At 35.6% G+C, this 19,079-nt stretch overlaps 1 protein-coding gene across 2 annotated transcripts in view; it reads right to left on the minus strand.

Annotated features, from left to right (window-relative positions):
- Positions 1-2,716: 2,716 nt before the first annotated feature.
- Positions 2,717-19,079, minus strand: part of FAM83B (family with sequence similarity 83 member B) — an 85,231-nt gene continuing 68,868 nt past the window's right edge. For both annotated transcript variants that reach the window (XM_072832555.1, XM_072832554.1), the window contains exons 3-5: positions 15,985-16,149; positions 14,908-15,032; positions 2,717-8,709 (exon numbers count right to left, since the gene is read on the minus strand). In XM_072832555.1, the coding sequence (XP_072688656.1) occupies positions 6,408-8,709; positions 14,908-15,032; positions 15,985-16,149 (2,592 nt within the window). In that variant the 3' untranslated portion in view covers positions 2,717-6,407. The remainder of the gene's footprint in view (positions 8,710-14,907; positions 15,033-15,984; positions 16,150-19,079) is intronic.

Genomic DNA, 19,079 nt, shown 5'->3' on the forward strand with positions numbered 1-19,079 from the left:
TTGTACCCCCCCCCCCCCATTTACCTCTTTCTAATTAAAGCAAAATCGTGGGAACTATTCTGTCAAATTGATTTTGGGAATTTTGTCACAATGTTTTGTGTTTTCTTGTGGCTCTGTTACAGCTGCAACTTGTACTTCCCAAGCCATTCGCATTCAGTAAGAATAAGGGAACAGTAAGTTCCCATCTAAATATGTCCTGGTGGGGTGTCCACCTTCCCTTATTTTTTTACCACATATGTTCTAGGAGTCCCTAGAGAGACTTACTAGCTTGGCTTCCTCATGGTACCTATTCTTCACTGCTCTGGCCCTCTGTGATAATACTGCCAATTACTGCTCACACCAAAAGTGGTAGATGTACCTACTTGCTGCTCAGCAGTCTGCAGTCATTGCTGTAACATTTTAACATTAGCAGAGAGGCTGCTGTTGCATACAGGAAGCTGTGCTGAGGATCATGGTGTGGATGTCCATGGTGGTGGCCCAACACCTGACTCCCTATGCACCAGCCATGTAGAATTTAGAGAAGCCACTCTTCCACTGGCAGTGTAGCTGACCTACATTGATTGCCGATTTGAATGACTTTACACACAGTAACCATTTCCTTCCCTTGTGTGCCAACTGTCTTTCAACTGAATTTGAATAGCTCTACTCCATTTTCCTTTAGGATATATTCTTCACCAGGGGCTTTCTTTCCTTAAAAAAAAAAAAAAAAAAAAAAAAATTGTCCTCAGAAGACTAGCCCTGTTGGATCTATAAAGATGACAAGATCCTAGGGTAATGTGGCTGAAATTTAAACTAGGACCCATGTTGCATTAACTCATTCATGTTTTTTTAATACAAAATGCATATTTTAATGTATGGATATTAGTAGTATATATATTTATGTAACTGTAGTTAAGGAAATGACTGGATATCCACATAGAATATTTATTAGGCATCTCTTCTGTGTACTTTGGTAAGCATTAGGAGTATATCAAAGCACAAATTTGGACAAATAGGCTTCGGGTAGCATACACATTTTTGCTATTTGTTTGGGCTATTCTTAAAACACTCATGAAGATTTGCTACAGCTTCTGATTATGCAGACATTCTCTTTTCTTCCTTACATCAAGTCTACTATAAGGGCACCTGGGTGGCTCAGTCATGATCTCAGTGTCCTGGCATCAAGCCCTGTGTAGGCTCCTTGCTCAGTGGGGAGTTTGCTTCTCCTTCTGCCTCTCCCTGTGCTCATGCTGGTGCTCTTTCTGAAATAAATAAGATCTTAAAATAAAAAAGAATCTACTATAACCTACATATTTGGAACAAAGTAGGTTCCCAGTATGTTAGATAAAAAATGAGCTAGATTGGATTCCAGTGGCAGCACTGTGGATGACTCCATGCATGGCAAAATAGAGATTTTGCCACGCATGGCAAAATAGAGCTGGAGGCAGCACCGTGGATGACTCCACACATGGCAAAATAGAGCTGGAGGCCAGATACACCAGCCTTGCTGTCTTCCCCCATCTGACTGTGGTGATCATTAGCATGTTCTTCACTATCTATTTCTGTTTATGAGGTTACTTCCACCAACCGCACTTGGGATAGCTAGAGTGCCTCATCTCCTTGGTGGCCTTGATCTTCATTGACTTTGGAATCTTCTTCCTGTTGCTCTAGATTGGCATGTATGTATGAACTCCCAAGGCTTTCAACTAGGTGGCTTCACTGAATACCTGCTTTGTAAACCATTTTTTTTTTACTATTGTTGCAAATGTCCTACCTGCTGCTCACAATAAAGGCAGATGTGTGACCACCCCCCCCCAAAAAAAGAGCCAGATTGTTAAAACAGCATGTAATTATTTCCCATAGGCAGGACACACACCTACTCCCTTCAATTCTCTTTTATCTTATGTCCAGCTACCTTTGATTGGTCTTTGACTCCTTAAATCAACAGAGCCTAGTTGTGGGTTTCCTCTAGGATGGTCACAAAAGTAAAACTTTACTTATTTTCCTCACCATCCCATTGTGAAACAGGGCTTTTTAAACATCTGTATTTATAGTAAATGGAAAAAAGAAATCAAGTTTTTTTCTTAAAATTATACTTACCTACTTAAAAATTACATTTGTCTTTAAAATGACACTATTTAATTCCCAATACACAGCATTTCAACTGCATCTTACTCTGTGATATATAAGGGATTATATAAGAGATATATATATCCTGTGTGAGATAAGGGATTTTTTTTCTAGGAAAAACATATTTTGAATTTTAAATAACTTTAGGTTGTTTAATGTCACTAACTGATCTACTACAGATGCATTTTTAGAATATTTTATTCAAAGTAAATGCTACAAAGTTATACAAAAGACAGCTATCAGGTTTTTCTTTTTTTTTAGCAAAATTGTCCTAATTTTCAACATCCCAAGTTATTAAAAATTAAATTGATGAATTTAAAGTAATGAATTTAAAGTAAATTAATTTAAATTAATTTAAAGTAATAATGAAGACAATGTGTATAGGATATTGTTGTTTAAGGGAAGAATACTGTCACTGGCTATCAAATATGGATAAATATTGTATGAAATATAATTGCTAATCAAAAGTAAAACGAAGTGTTTGACTTTATTTCAAAATTCATAAATATTAAAAATATGCATGATGTAAATCATATAAAAGTAAGTAAAAGCATGTATTTAAATGGAGAAATGCAGAGTATGAAGATAAAAAACGACTTACAATATATTGATGTTTGTACAAAATTATTTAATATTCATTTATTAGATCTAAAAACAAGCTACTTTGGAAGAATATTTCTTTGATAACATTTAGATATATAAAAAAATGACTCTTTGGTTTATAATTTCATCCTTTTCATTTTAAATATGCTAGAACCAAACTAAATATTAAAATAAACTTTTTAAGAAACAGTATCAGACATGGTTAATGTGAAATAAATGATTTACTTATTTCCCTTAGCCATAGTCACATTGAGTCATATTTGTCTTTCATGACAAATCTTTGGAATAATAGTTGAATAACTAGATAATCTTGAGTAAAGTTAATGTTGAATGTAGCCAGAGTTCAACTTCTTCCTTGCTTATCTGGATCACACTAGATGTCATCTTGATTAAACGAGATACTTGCTTCCATAAAAGTAGACTGCCAACATATACCCATTACTCAATATGCCACATTAGAATTATGGCTAATCCCAATCATTCTAATAGAGAGATACCAGCATGTTCAGAATATAGGCACTTAAAACTACTGTAAAGGTATCTGCCAAGACCTATTTGAATTCATACTTACTTTCTTGAGTTTCTGCTTACAAACTAATATATTACGTAGAGAGTAAAAACTGCCTTACCAACCTTTAATATGAAAGTACACCTAAGTGTCATTATCTTTCCACCAATATTAATATGGGGAGAAAACAAAAGTATTTTGCTTGAAATGATTACATTTGTGAAGTCTGTTTAAAACTTAAACTCTTGAGTAAATTATTTGAAGTGTTATGTGCTTGCTCAGCCTTCACCCTGAGGAATTTCTCAGCCCCAGAAACTTGGGAAAGTTACTACACAAAGATTCTGATATACAGATGTTTCTGAAGTGAAAAATAAATAAATAAAAGGAAAATAAAGACAAAAGTCAGAAGAGAATAAATCTGTACAAAAGCTGAAGCTACCTGTCACAGCATCCTGAAACAAAGCATCCTGCACTTCTCAATGCGACTAGGGAGAGGAGCAATTCAGCAACTATTTAAAAGCTGTCTGCTTCCAGAAATGGTAGCAGTTGCTGTAAAAAGGCAACAGGCTTTTTGCTTGTAATTTAAAAATGATTAAAACTAGTCTATGTAATTTCAGCTTCAAAGTTATCTTGTTCTACATCTTAGGACTTCCACTTTCAGAGCGGCCCATTATCCCCTTACACCTGAAAAATGTCCCATCTAACAGACAAAGAATGGTTAATATTAAAGTCAATCTGGTTTGGGTAACTGTGGGTTCTGTCTTTGGCAAGTGGGTAAAGGACCATGATCCAGAATTTAAAAAGTGAATTGTTCTAAGAGCAAAAGGAAAATTCTCTTTCATTCACTGGACTCCAATTCTAATGCTTTTTAAAAGTTGATACTAATATATGAAGATGATACAATTTCTAGAATTCTAAAAAATAATCCACTAACAATCAGATTGTTTCAATGCAACTTAATTCCTTACTGGATGATAGGCAAATGCACATTCCCATGGTTATTATTTTTTTTAATGCAAAACTTTGGTAGATGTGACTACTTTTCCTATGAAAGATAAGTTTTCTCTCTCAAAGTTTTATTTGTATGCTATTCACTTATTAGAAAGTCTGCAAAATTTTCAATCTGTTACCTGTAGCTTTCCAAAACAGTAAAATCCCATGTTGTAGTAGTTGGGGATTCCTATGTTATAATGGGAGTTTTAAAACCTTCTTTTATGAATGATGTTAAACTGAGTTTATATTCTGGATTTGTTTATAAAGTGTGATAAAGTGGCTATGTTACTGCAAGATTTCTGCAATTTGTAAAGATAGAGCAAAAGAGAGAGAACATTCAGAAGTTCCCTCAATCATAGTGGAGTAGGAGCCAGCAAAGTATGGTGTTGTTTAGTAATAAAAAGAGGCCTTTGCATTTAAAACCAATTTTGTGTTCAAACCTAGTTCTACCAATGAAGAACTGTGTGACTCCTGGAAAGTTATGTAACTTCTCAAAGGATTAGTTTTCTCATTTGCAAAAAGGAGCTACTGACTTCACAGGGCTATTGTGAATATTTAACAAGGTTATATATTTAACACTGAGCTTCATTCCCTGCCTAGCTTTCTAACCTAATGGGCTGCTTTCCCTAGCATAGATACAAGTTAAATCTGTAGCTCCTTTCCCTTTTTCATTGTCACAGGTCAACCAGCACAGCAGATATTAACTGTGGGAACTATAGGTTCTAGCTCAAGACCTGGTCTATACATGTGCTCAGCTAAATGTTAGGTTTTCTTTTCCCTACTATTATGTTTTCTCTTGTCATGTTATCATGGTGTTTAACCACTACAGAAAAAGTATCTTAATGATTGATATTTTAATGCTCTTGTTTTATTTAATGACATGGATATTATTTGACTGAATCTTGAATTTTTGAAACAACATACTGCCCCATATTATAACTTAGAAGGTGTTAAATAATATATTTAAAGCGTTATAGAAACCCTTCACACCTCTCAAATGACACATTATTTCTTGAATTCTGTCCTTTGTGGATGAAGCAAAACCAAGGTAAAGTCTCTTTAATGCATGTGGGACTTTAATTACTCTAAGAAGGTCAAAAGGGCATCTTATGATCTAAATATCATCATCAAGTTAAGATATGGAGAGATTTAAAACTTTCAACTGTCTATGGTCATGAAAGAATTAGGCTAGATAGCACTTCTCATGTTCATCACAGTACTTTTCATGCAAACACTATGCACTCACAGTATATTTGGCCCAGCGTGAAAAAGAGCAAGGACTTTTGCAAGCAAAACACCTAAGCATTGTCATACTGATCTAAGATAAAAAATTACATAGAAGTTTACATTTCTAAAAGCTTTTTTTTTTTTTTTATCTTAGAAAGAGAGGTATAACTCAGGTTTCCTAAATTATCTGCTGCTTGCTCTAATTTCAGGGAAGGAATGACTATGAAAGTTCAGCAGCTCACTGATGAGTGAGGTATGGGCTCCCTTGGTCCAGAATAGAAAGAAGGACAACGTGTATGGTTTTCACAAAATTAGGAAAATAAATTTCTACCATGTACTACATGAGGCTGATCCTTTGCAAACACCTCAGTCAAAATTAAAGATATGCTGAGCTACATGGTTTAAACTGCACTGTTGCTGCCCGACCAGTTGTATATGCTTCATAGGAAAATTAATGAAATATTAATAAAACATAACTTATTCTATAGAGTTTAAAGGGAATTAAAACCCAAAGAGGCTTTGTCCTATTTTCTCATAATTTGGAGATATGAAAACCCACAAAGATATGTTATAGAGGGCCACTGATAGTACTATGATCCTTTTTTAAAAGGAAAGACTTCAGAATAAATGCTTAAAATCCATACATTGTCTCTCCACTAAAGTTTCTATTTGAGACTTAAGAATATCTTGAGTCTGAAGAAAATATTACATTTTTTGCCATTACCATTTAAAAATCATGTATATAGAGACATTCCATTTACATTGTAATTAAGCACAACTAACTTTATCACACAGAGCAACTTCAACTTCACTGTATATCAGTACAGTGGTAAACATGTCGTACCACAAACTCTCTTCCCTACAAAAATCTATTGGCATGTTACAAAAACTGTCCACAATATTCTTTGGAGAAATATTTATAGCTATAGTCATTTATGTTTTAACAACTATTTGAAATTATCCTATTTCATTTATTTTTGTGTATAAAGTTTCCAAACTTCTGCATAAATCCTCGGAACTTGTTTTCATTTGGCTGGTATGAGTGATAAACACCAGTGTTGTAATTAAGCATCGGGCTGGACCTGCCATAACTATTGCCCACAGTTGTGGATTTTATTTCTGGGCGGTGCACACCAGTATTTGGTACGTTGCTTGCTGGCTGAATAGAACTTTCGATCTTATAGAATGGCTCGAAGCGACTGTAAATGCGCCTGTCGGTTGAATGAGATCTTAGAAGCTCATTGGGTTTAGGCCTTGGAGAAGAAGCTGGTTTTCTTTCAGGAGCAAGAACTGTATTAATCTCCTTTGAATCTCGGTATTGGATCTGTTCAGTGTTAAATCTAGGGGCAGAGGCATCTCCTGCTCTTTCCAAGAACTTGTTTTCAACTGGACCTGGAGAAGGCATTCTTTTACTACTTTCATCGGGTGGAGAATTCATCCCCTGAGGTGAGCTAACCGTTACATCTTCCTTACTCTTGTGAATACTGCCTTGAGAATTTGATGAGGAAGAACGCTTTCTTCTAGGAGATGAATCCATTTTTGGTTCTGATTTTTTTGGTTTTTGATTATCTTCAGACTCAGAAACTAAAGTGTCAGAACTACTACACATTCTATAAAAGGCAGGTGCTTTATTTTTGGATAGATTTTCTTTCTTCTCTGGGGTAAGGCTAAGTAATGACCTTAACTTCTGAGATCCCTTTTTCAAGAAACTTGGAGAACCTTTAACTTCCTTCTTTGAAGTGAGTTCTTTGCTAGGTTCATCTTTATTCATATCAAGCAAAGCGGCAATGGAAATTGACTTGGCAGTAGGGCCACTTGGAGGTTCTCTCTTGATGACCTCCCTGTCCTCTTCTATGCTCTGGGTCACATTGTGCATGCTTTTAGAACTTTTCAACAAATCCTCTTTGGGTTTTTCTGGTTGTCTAACTCGATTCCTGGTAAGTGTACTATAGACATAATGCTTACTATGTCCGTGATCTAAATTGGCTTTTGAGTGATCAAAGAATGGGAAACTTCGCCTTTTGAGCAGATTCTCATTTTGTTGATTCTTCAGATTTTCTGTCTGCTTATTTACACACAAGGATGTATATAAATAGTTGTTTGAGTCTGTATGGCCATTTGTAGTTTGATTTAAGACTGCTGAGTGGTTTTCGGGAACCTGCAAGGTGTGCATTTTTGGTGCCTCTGACTGCAATGGGAGCTTAGGGGCTGATTCTGGCACAGGTTTGTCTGTCGTATGCTGTACACTCGTAGGGGTGTCCGGAACCTCTTTAGGTGTGTCACTTCCCTGGGAACCAATGACTGTTGAATTTGAGGAGCCAGTTGTACAACTGTTAACTTCTTCCTGTTCAGGTAATGTTGGTTTAAACACAAAAGAGGAACGAAGCCGAGAATGAGTGTAATGGGCATTGGCTTTCAAATTTTCAGAACTATCATAGCCCTCAAACCGGTCACCTAGAGCCGATCCATTTGAATCAGGTACAGCTTCTGAATGATCATTTAAGTAGGATTCAATTCTCCAGTTACGCAAGAATGACTTTGTGGTATGTTCAAGGGTTGGCATTCTTTGCTGCAAAAAGCGAATATGATTATCCGTCCCGTTGAAAGATCTCCGCACATTTGAGTTCCTTTCTGCAAGATTTGTTGTTTTTCTCTGGGCAAGCCGATCAGCAAAACTCTGGGCAGGTGTGTTACGGTGGCTTGCATAGCCTCCTCGTGATGAGGAGGCCACACTAAGACTATCTGAAGGCTTTTTCCAATTACCTGGAGGATTAATGTTTCGATTCAGAACCCTGTTAAGCAGCAGGTATGGTGCTGTTTCTGGCTGTTCCCCAGCATAACTATGCCTCTTCCAATTTTCATTTATCTGACTGGATTGATACTGACGGACTGTATTTGGGCCATTAAAGTTTGGAATAAAATGAGGCTTGTATCCATGATTTCTTATGCTATATTTGTCATGTTCATTTAGAGTATATATTCCTCTGTTTTTGAAATAACTAGATTCTAGCTTATGAATTTTGTCTTGTCTGCCAAAAAGGTTTCTTTGGCTCGAAACGGAAGCTAATGAAGAAAGTGAACGCTGGTAGGTGCCATTCTCCCAGAGTGTTTTGCCATGTTTCACCCTTGCTGATTCTTCCTGAGCAAATGAATTGGGGACACAGGATCTGGCATAGAGAGTTCTAAATTCTTCATCAAAGGACTCAACAAGTTGTCCTGTGATTATCTGAACCATGCTGAGGTGAGCTTTTTCAAATGACCACATGTAGCTGAAAAAGAATCAAAATAGGAAAATTTCAATTTTTCTATCAGAAGATTAATGACAATATATACCTCCACTAAGAAAAATGTGTCATTTAACATCAACAGGAAGAGTATTTTTGTTCATTTTCCCTGGCTACCATTATTTAGAACATCTTCAATCATTAAATTCTTGTAGTACCTTTATTTCCCTACTCCCATTTTCATATCCTAAATAACAAAGCAACTCAAGTCCTGGCTTTGAACCCACCCATAATTTCTGACATTACTTTCTAGAAGTCCAAAGAAAAGCCTGCTGTGCATTCTGCATCTCTGCCTACTAAGATTTTATGGTATAGAAAACATTGTATTTCATATCTAATATCCTGGCAGAAGGTATCAGTGGAAAAGTTGAGAGACTTGGCTTTTATTGAGTTCTCTACCTACACAAGCTTGGGCCTCAGTTTCCAAAATACTAGCACAATCCTATCATTCCTTATAGTTCTAGCATGTTAAAATGCAAGCTAGGTCGTTGGTAATACATTCATCTTATCTCTGTGGCTTACTCAGTAAGTGCACTTTGGGATGCCAGGGCTTGTGGACAGAGAGAGGATCTGTGGGCAGTAGCCCCGGTCCATAAAGGGCACTTTATGCTTACTTTGCTGCACGCAGTGGACAGGGAACTAGTAAATTTAGCCTCAAAAGCCGTGCCAGTCAGAATGCCAAATAAAATCTTTTAATATAAAATATAATCTCTAGGAAATTAAAGTTTGTAACTACTTTATAGTTGTGAAACTATACAGTTTAAGTTATGAAACTTCTATAGTTTAGAGGGGACAGATGAAATTTCATATACAATTTCAAACCTGATTTGTAAAAATTTAGATAATCTAACCTACAGAGTCACTGAACCAAAAAAGGAATTGCTAATATGCTCTGTACCAAATACTATACATGATATAATAGGAGTTAATAAAGGAGAAAGGAGACAGAGACATTCTTTACCATGAAGGAACTTACTCGTTATAGAGGAGACACAATAACAAAAGCAGATGAAATACTAAAAGAATGTAGAGTATGAATTTAAATACACAAAATATCATAAATAATAGTGTAAAACTTAAGAACCTTATTATTCTGATATACTGAGCTTTATACAGTGTACTTATTGAATACATGGTAGAAGAAGAATAATTCACTAAGTGCTCTTTTTGTACAGATGTGTGGGCCACCAGGCTGACTTAAAATAAATGATACAAAGTGAATCACTAAAGGAATTTTCAACCCCATTGAAAATATCAATACAAAATTCATAAGAAACAGCAAATAAAGGAATGAATAGTTAGTTATGATAGTTAGTTATGACATAGGAGAAAATTCCTGGAGACAAGTAGAAGTTAGCTGTATTTTGACAGAGACCAGACAACCCAGAAGTTCAAATACAAAAAGGTGTGGAACAGTTTGTGGGGGGAGAAGAAACATATGTGAATAAAAAGGAAATAAAAATGGCCATGTTTTGGTTGAACAAAGAAAACATATTTAGCTGATGAAGTTATATAGGAGACTAATGAACGAGTGGGGAAAGTCTTGAAAGCAAAGCAGAGTTTGCATAGGAATCCCCCCCCCAACCAAATTCAGATAAATTATCATAAAAAGATGTTTTGGGGTGATTTTTTTCCAGTAGCTATTTGTAATATAGACTTGAAGGATGAGCAACCAAATTTACTGTGATGAGTAAAATAATTGGAATAAGGTGGTAAGAGCCCAAACCAGTGTATAAATTGGAATAAAGGATAAAAATATTGAGCTGGTAACAAGAAGGGAGAACCAGAATATTGGCATGTCATAAAGGACAAGTATAGATTCTGAAATATAAACAGCTTTCAGGTGTTGAGCTCAGGAAACTGAGAAGATAATGGTACTGAAATATATGTTGCAACTGGAGAAATTATCTTGCTTTGGTAAATCAGAAAACAATATTGTGATATCACTTTAGGTAACAGCAAGACATCCAACTGTATATATTCAATGTAGAAATTATTCTCCGGAAACACTGAACAGCCCTAAATAAAAGAGCTATTTTACTGACATCCAGGCAACTTTCAATAAAACTGTCAAGACTCCAGCCAATCACTCTCTTGTAAACTCAGCTGTTGATAAATATTTCCCATGCAATTTCCAATAAGCATTAGAGTCCCTCATTTTTTAACAAATTCACAGCATAAGATCAGCAGACATCTGAAGAAAGTTAGAAGATGGCTTATAAAAGCTTAAAAGCTTAGATGCAAAACAGAGACCAAAACAAAACAGGAAACAGGCACCTGGAGGAAACAGACATTGCACAGAGAAGAATACATATAAAAACAGAGACACAGAAATACTATAATTAATATCTTCAAAGAAAAAGAGAAAATGATGCATCTATAAAACACAAACAGGATGCATTGAAAATGGTACAAGTAGAAGACATTCAAAATATTTGATAGCAAAATTTTAAAAAGAAGTTGTAATAGATGTGTTAGAATAAACAACTGAGGAAAATCCCCCAGGCAGTACAATGCCACTCGGCCCCAAATAGAAAATCAGAAGAAAAAAAAAATACAATGGGAGCAGAAACCTAGTTAGTAAGAACCTGAGAGAGAGAGAGAGAGAGAGAGAATAGAGACAACTGAAGAGAGGAAATGATCCAAGAATAAATAAGAAAATGTCCCAGAATTGAAATATAGATTTGGATTGCCTAGAACAATACATTTTTAAAAAGCCTACACCTAGAAACATAATAAATTTTAGAATAGCAGGGGATGGAAGAGAAACCTTAGAAGTTTCCAGAAAGAGAAAAAAAGTTACATAAGAATGTGAATAACAATTGTTTGAGACTTCTCAAACAACAGTAATTTTGATTGCCAGGCAGTGTCTTTCAAAGTTGGAGGAAAGATGATTCGATTTAGAGTTCCCATCCCCGGTTAAGCCATTAATCACCTAAAATTATACATTTTATATTTATATTTATAAATTATATTTTTAAAACATTTTTATAAAAATATAAATTTTAAAATTCCATACTGATGGAAATTGTTCTTGAGCAAACATAAGAGAAAAACTAGGACTTGAAAAAAAAAAGAAGGCAAAATGGGATTAAATGATACTTAAGAAATTGTGGCTCAAACTACCCAGGGGTATGGGAAATTGCAGGACCCCAGCAGTGCTTCAAGTTAAAGATCTGCTAGTCTGGATGGGACATGACAGATTACTGGTAGTAAATGAGCATTTGGAAAAGTTGTTCATGTGCTAAGAAATCTGTAGAATCAACTGGAAAAAAAAATAGCAATAGATAAATAAGAAACAAAGACAATGAAAAAACCAAAACCAAATGGTCATTATTAACTTCATTATATAAAAAGGAAGCATATTATAAATGACTCCATGGCTCATCAATGATCAATTCTGACATAGTTTCAATAATGTGAACTGAGACTTCTCCTTGAACAAATAATTGTGATAAAACTGTACTGGGTGAATGGCAACTAGGAGGGCAAGTAGATATGGGTGAATAGGAAATGTAACCCTTCAATTATCATACTATAGAGTCAAGAGATAAAATCTAAAAGTGATAAAGTGAACATTCATAGTATAATCACATTATGTAAGAGAACGTAGTAACTATCAGAAGAACTAGCTGAGAGAATTAAATAACTGTATCTGGAGATGAGGATCCAGGAATGAATACAGGATGGAGAACAGAGATTGATCAAGGCTTGAGCTGAGATCAAAAGTCAGATAGTCTTCAAGTCTGATTAGAGATGGTACTCGGAAGCCAACAACTTCAGTGAAACTTATGTTTAAAGTAGCTTTTATAGAAACCATAAGATTTAAAAAGAAAAAAAAAAAGCTTATAAAGCTCTCTCTCAGTCAAATTTGTGGACCATATTTACTAAATATGTTCCAGATTTTCACATGACAATATCAAATGAGGGTATCCAATTTATTTTTATTTATTTAATTTTTTGGGTATCCAATTTATAATTTGATTTGTACATATTGATTGAAAATGTCTATGTGTTTTGTCTTATCAATGTTAGTATCATGATAAGACAAAACACTTGTGTTTTTCTGATAAAACTGTCATCATGATGAGTGAACTGCCACACAATGTAGGAGTATGGTGAGTGCAGACAACAGGCCTCTTTGGAAATGCTTGGAGTTTAAAATATGAAGACATTTTATGGCAAAGAATTTTGAATTAAAGAAGGTGGCATTTTGATTTGGGGTATGAGGAAGATATGGCAATATTGGAAAAGGAAACAATTTTACCCTAAAATAAGTCAACTTTTAATCAGTTTCTACAAAAACTGGTTCATGACTGTTACATCAGATCCTGTTACAATACTATTAATACGAAAGGTTCATAATAATTAGGAAAAAAAGATAATCATTTTTTAAAGAAGTATATTTACAATTAACATGTAATAATAAGGCAAGCAGAATTGGTACATAAGAATTTTGGTGAATTTTTATCATCTGTGGTCCTAGGCATTCTACATTCACTTTTATAAACAGTAACTTAAATTCTGCCTCTGTCTTATGATATACATAGACAAAGAGGTTTTGTTGCTGCTGTTTGTTTTTCCCAACAGCCCTTTAAAGTAGTTCAGGCATAGTCATTTCAACATACAGAACCTATTAATGCCTAGTGGTAGCAAAACAAAGCTAAGGCAAATTTATTGTTCATGGTAATCTTAAAAGTCAAGTTAAATAATAAAAATAAAGCATCCATTATGATGAGATTAATAAATACCATTCTATAAGTTAACTCCTAATTTTAATTAAAATTTCAATTAAAAACCCTATAAAACCAAGTGTGTCTGAAGAAATACATATATGTATAATGAGTCTTTAAAAGCATTCATTAATTTCAAGCACTGGTTGCAATTTCTGTTCTTAACAAGTTTTCCTTTAGAACTCCAAATGGCACTTTCAAAAAAGGTCCCTGAGCTTAAAGGGAAAGTTAGCAGATAGTAACAACTAAAACATTCCTAAAATAATAGGTGACTTTAGGGGCTATGATGCATTTACTCCTTTAATTCTTACACCAATGACATGAGATAGGCTTTAGGATTATTATTACTTTACAGAGGAGTAAACGTAAGTGCAACCAAGATGAGTAACTTGCCTACGGCCAATCACTTCAACATGTTATCTCCTTCTTGTGGACTTTTTAAATTCTTAAGAGAAAGGGTAAAAGTTTTCCTTGACATCATCCTATTTATACCCACAGCTCTCCTGGCTCCTTCCACAGTCTTTAGTAATGAGTCTGTGCTGCCCTGGTGACCTAGTAGTTTGCATGTGCTTGTTGGTATTTTTATCTGCCTATTGATATAATCTTATTGTTTATCCCATTCAGGACTGATGCCCAGAATTTACAAGAGACTATTAGGGTAGCCCTTGTACTCTGGAGACAGCAGGGCTCGGACTGGGCTGCCAGGGCTGCCAGGGCTGGACTGCTTCTGACCTTTAGCTGTGGAGTTTTTAGACTAGTCACTTAACCTTCTGGAACTTCAGTTTCATCATTTATAAATGTAGATGAGAACAGCTGCCCTCTAGATAAGTAGTAAGGATTGGGGGATGGCATAATGCAAAAGAGCCAAGCTGGAACAGAATAGATATTCTACCAGTGGTAGCCTTCAAATATGCCAGAAAATAGTAACCCAAGTAACCTTGTCTAATATCTACCATGGGATTTTAAATAGCCTGACTCTAAAATGCTTTTTTGGGTAGCCCTATATATAATGACTACATGATGATAACCATCAGATTCTTAATAATACTAAAATAAGGACAATCCATATGTCAAGTTGCTCAAAGTGATAAAGTACTTCTATTTTTACGAGCAATTGTTATTATTAAGTCCATACCAAGACTGTTTTTGTAAGGAGCAAAATCACTCCTAGCATTACAGAACTGTAAGGAACCTGAAATATTAGTCACAATCACCCCCCAACCCCAAATTTGGGGATGAAGAACTTGGAGCCCAAGAAAGTTATATGACTTGCCCAATGTCTTAATGTTCTTTAAAGCACAACCAGAACTAAAACCCAAGTCTCCAAGCTTCCATGCAAAGGTTTTTTTCTTTTATTTCTAAGAAATAAGTAAATAGATTATATTAAAATTTAAAACTAATAAATTCTATAAATGAATGATAATGCTGGAGGTAAACATAATGATCTTACCTGTAGGAACCATACATAACTTTCTGGCAGTCAATTAACAAAAATTTCTGTTCCAATTTTCCATGAAATTTTGCTCCTGTCTTGGAAAGATAATCTTGGCCTTTTACTGTCCGCACTCGAATATTCTAGAATTACATGTAAATATAAAGTAAAATTATAACTTGAAAAGAGTTATTTTGAAAGTGAAATACATGTTAATGTATAATCTTAGTACCAAAAGAGTATATTGAAATAATGTTTTAAAACACATAACAGCAACAACAAAAAATGGCAAAAGCAAATTTTTAAAAATCACCCAAAAAAGAAATACTCAGGAAAAAGTCACTTAAAATATGTACTTTGACATAACATGAAGAGGAGCCATTATTTTATATTTTACACAGAATGACTTCATAAATCACCCGGGATCCCATGTAAGAGAACCTTTCAGGTTACAGGTAGCAATGATTCCACAATAACTACGATTAAAATCCATGTTCCTTTTAAATGTCAAATGTAACTGAAAACACTATGCCTAACGATTGTGATAAGCAACATCTGCTGAGTGAAAGAATCACTTGAGTCAGTGGTTTCAGGGTTATGCATGGAGAAATTGAAGCACTTATTATGACTGAGCAAAGTTAATTCAGAAGCTTAAGTGCCCCATCGTCAAGAAAAGCACCTTATAAAACCATCATGAAGACGTGTGTTTTCAGCCACATTCCAAAAAGTACAAGGGTACCCTTCTGTGATCAAGCATTATACTACCTTAAATATACTAATGCATATTTGTATATGTTTTTATTTTTGGTGTAATACAGCTTACCTTGCCATAAATTCAACTGAGATAAAAATTGGTACACAAAAGGGACACCTGCGTGGCTCAGTGGTTGAGCATCTGCCTTTGGCTCAGGGTGTGATCCTGGTGTCCCGGGACTGAGTCCCACATCGGACTCCTCGTGGGAAGCCTGCTTCTCCCTCTGCCTATGTCTCTGCCTCTCTTTTTCTGTGTCTCTCATGAATAAATAAATAAAATCTTTAAAAAAAAATGGTACACAAAATATTTGAAGAACAAACAAACAAAGATGGAATTCTTACCCTGAGTCGTTGAACTTGACAGCCCTGTTTTTCAGTCATATTTAGGAAATGATTAAAGTTGGACTCATCAAGCAGAATGTATATAGATATTCCTCGAGTTGATGCCTCTACTATTTCTTTGAAAATGTCCACATCTGTAAATATATCCATCACTAAAGCAATGACCTATTAAAGATGAGAATATGAAACAATTTTAGATACCCAGTAGGGAAAGGTTTAGAAATTGTTTGTTTTCAATAATAACTGGATAAAAGAAAATAATCAAATACATAATATTTATAAATATATACACAATATGTTTGCAGTTTCCTAAAGATGCAAAGGTATACTGAAAATAAACAAGTGACTACATACACATTTGAAGAAGTAATTTCATACTGACTTTAAGTCAAAGGGGATCTTCACTCTGCCTGTGTCTCTGCCTCTCTCTCTCTCTGTGTGTGTCTTTCACAAATAAATAAATCTTTTTAAAAAATGGGGGATCTTCATTTCAGTAGGATGCTGAACAAAGGGCAAACCCAAATCACAGTCAAAAGGATGCAAGTAGGGTAGTAGTAGAAGACAGGAAGATTGAAGGTGGAAACCAGTGTTACAAATTTTTGTGGGAAACATTTCAGGGGAAAAATAAGCTCTCTGAAACTAGTTGTTAGTAATAAATGTCTTGCAGTACTGAGAATGAGAAAAAAAAATCTTATAGAAATAGAAATATAGCTAGGAAGCAGCCAAAGCTGAGAAAAGGTATACGGCTTGAAGACTAGAAAATTAAATACATGTGCCTAAAATGAGCTTAGCAGGCAAAATAAGCAGAATAAACAAAAGAAAGAAAATGGCCAAAAAGGCAGTAAAATTAAGAAGATGGACACAGAAATTTCCTGAAGAACAGATCCCTAAAATGGAGAGAGTCCAAGTTAACTGTTGGCAACAAAACCATTATTGGCTCTGAGAAGCAGTGGAGTAAAATAAAGCTTAAAGAAAGGGGAAATCATTTCACTGACCACCTACTATGTGCTAGACAAGAACACAAAATTCCTGCCCTTGGTGAAGATTACATTTAGGTCAGGGAAGAAACCATAAATAGAGTAATTCAGTAATAAGCTATATATATATTTTTAAAGAGTTATTTCAGAAAGAGAGAGTGCATGTCGGTGTATGCATGAATAGGGCCAGGGGCAGGGGAAGAGGGATAAGCAGACTCCTGGCCAAGCATGGAGACTGACACAGGGCTTGATCTCATGACCCTGAGATCACGACTTGAGCCAAAATCAAGAGGTAGACGGGGCAAATGAGCCACCCAGGTGTCCCTATACGATGAGAAGTTTATTTGGAAAAAAAATAGAAAAGAATAAGGGGGATCATGAGCCCCAAGAAATTGAGAAGGTAGGGTTTGGGACTTTCTAGATAGATCTCTTTGATAAAGTGTCCTTTGAGCAAAGACATTAAAAGGAACTGAGTTAGTTATCAACATGGATATCCTGAGAAACTGTGTTCTAGGCAGGGAGTACTAGCAGTGCAAAGGCCGAACATCAGGAATTTGCCTGGTATATTCAAGAAACAGCAAGGAGACAGCAGAAATTAAATGAAATCACAATGCCTTGAAGGTATTATAAAGCCTTCAGCCTTCCATCTGAGTAAGATTGTAAGCTATAAGCAGCTCTTCAGTTAAGGGAATATGCAATCTGATTTATGTTTGGAAAGGACTGTTCTGGCTACCGTATTGATTCTAAGGGGGGAATCGGGGTGGAAACAGAGAGGCCAGTAAGAATCACCGGAGCAATTTAAGTGAGGGGTGATGGTGGCTAGGAGGAGGATGGTCCTGGTCCTAATCACCATCAATGATGAAGACAAATGGCCAAATGCTGGATATCTTTGAGCCAAAGAATTTCTGAATGGATTGAAAATAGGATGTTAGGGGATCCCTGGGTGGCTCAGCTGTTTAGCACCTGCTTTTGGCCCAGGGCGTGATCCTGGAGTCCTGGGATCCAGTCCTACATCAGGCTCCCTGCATAGAGCCTGTTTTTCCCTCTGCCTGTGTCTCTGCCCCCATCCCCGTCTCATGAATAAATAAATACAATCTTAAAAGAAAAAAAAAAAAAGAAAATAGGATGTTAGAAGAAAAGAGGGGAAATAGAAGGTGACTAAAATTTTTAGTCTCACCCACCTGAAGGACAAAGTTGTCACCTACTGAGATGGGGAAGAATGCAGCTACACTAAATTTTAGGTAGAAGATTATAATGGCTAGTTAAGTTCGAGGGGCCAAGTGGAATGCTAGGTAGAGAAGTCTAGGCTAGAGATGTCAATTGGGTATCAGTTGTGCAGAGATAACAATTAAATCCAAGTAACCAAGGGAGACTAGTTTAAATAGAAAAGGAAACCAAGGATTCAGCCCTGGGACAAGAGAAAGTGCCAACAAAGAACACTATAGTTTTGGTGGAGTGGTGAGAGCAAAAGCCCTACTGTAAGGGATTCAAAAGGGAATGGGAAGACAGATACTGGAAAGCAGGTATGTGCAACTCTTTGAGTAAGCTGGCTATAATAAGCAGCAGAGAAATGAAGAGGTAGCTGTGGGTAAAGCTGGGTCAAGAGGAGTTTTACTTTTCTGTTTTAAGGTGAGAGAAATAACAGCATGTCTGTATGCTAATGGAATGAGTGTGAATGAATGATGTAAGAGATATGAGGAAGAAAAGAATTTCTGAAGCAATGTATTATTAGGCAATAAAAGAGAAAAGCTAGTGTAAAAAATAATTAGAGCACGAGAATAAAGACCAGTAAAAGATCATCTATAATATCAAGACAGAAGACCAAGGGTGCAGATGCTGGTGGAAAGGCAGGTGTGGTAGTGATGCTGTGCAAGTTCTCTGGTGAATGCTTCGATTTTTTCCATGAACTGGGAAGCAAAACTTCAACTGAGAAGACCCTAGATTATGGAAGACATGTTAAAAGATGACAAAAGGGGTATTTAGTAATCATTTAGGATGGTAGGAAACAGAATAAACTATAGAAATACAGTATAATTACAGGGCAGTATTAAGGATTCACTAAATTACAAACTTAAAATGAGAACAGAAGGGGTGCCTGGGTGGCTCATTGATTGAGCA

This window comes from Canis lupus, chromosome 7 (genome assembly GCF_048164855.1).
Source record: "Canis lupus baileyi chromosome 7, mCanLup2.hap1, whole genome shotgun sequence".
In the NCBI taxonomy this organism is placed as follows: domain Eukaryota; kingdom Metazoa; phylum Chordata; class Mammalia; order Carnivora; family Canidae; genus Canis; species Canis lupus.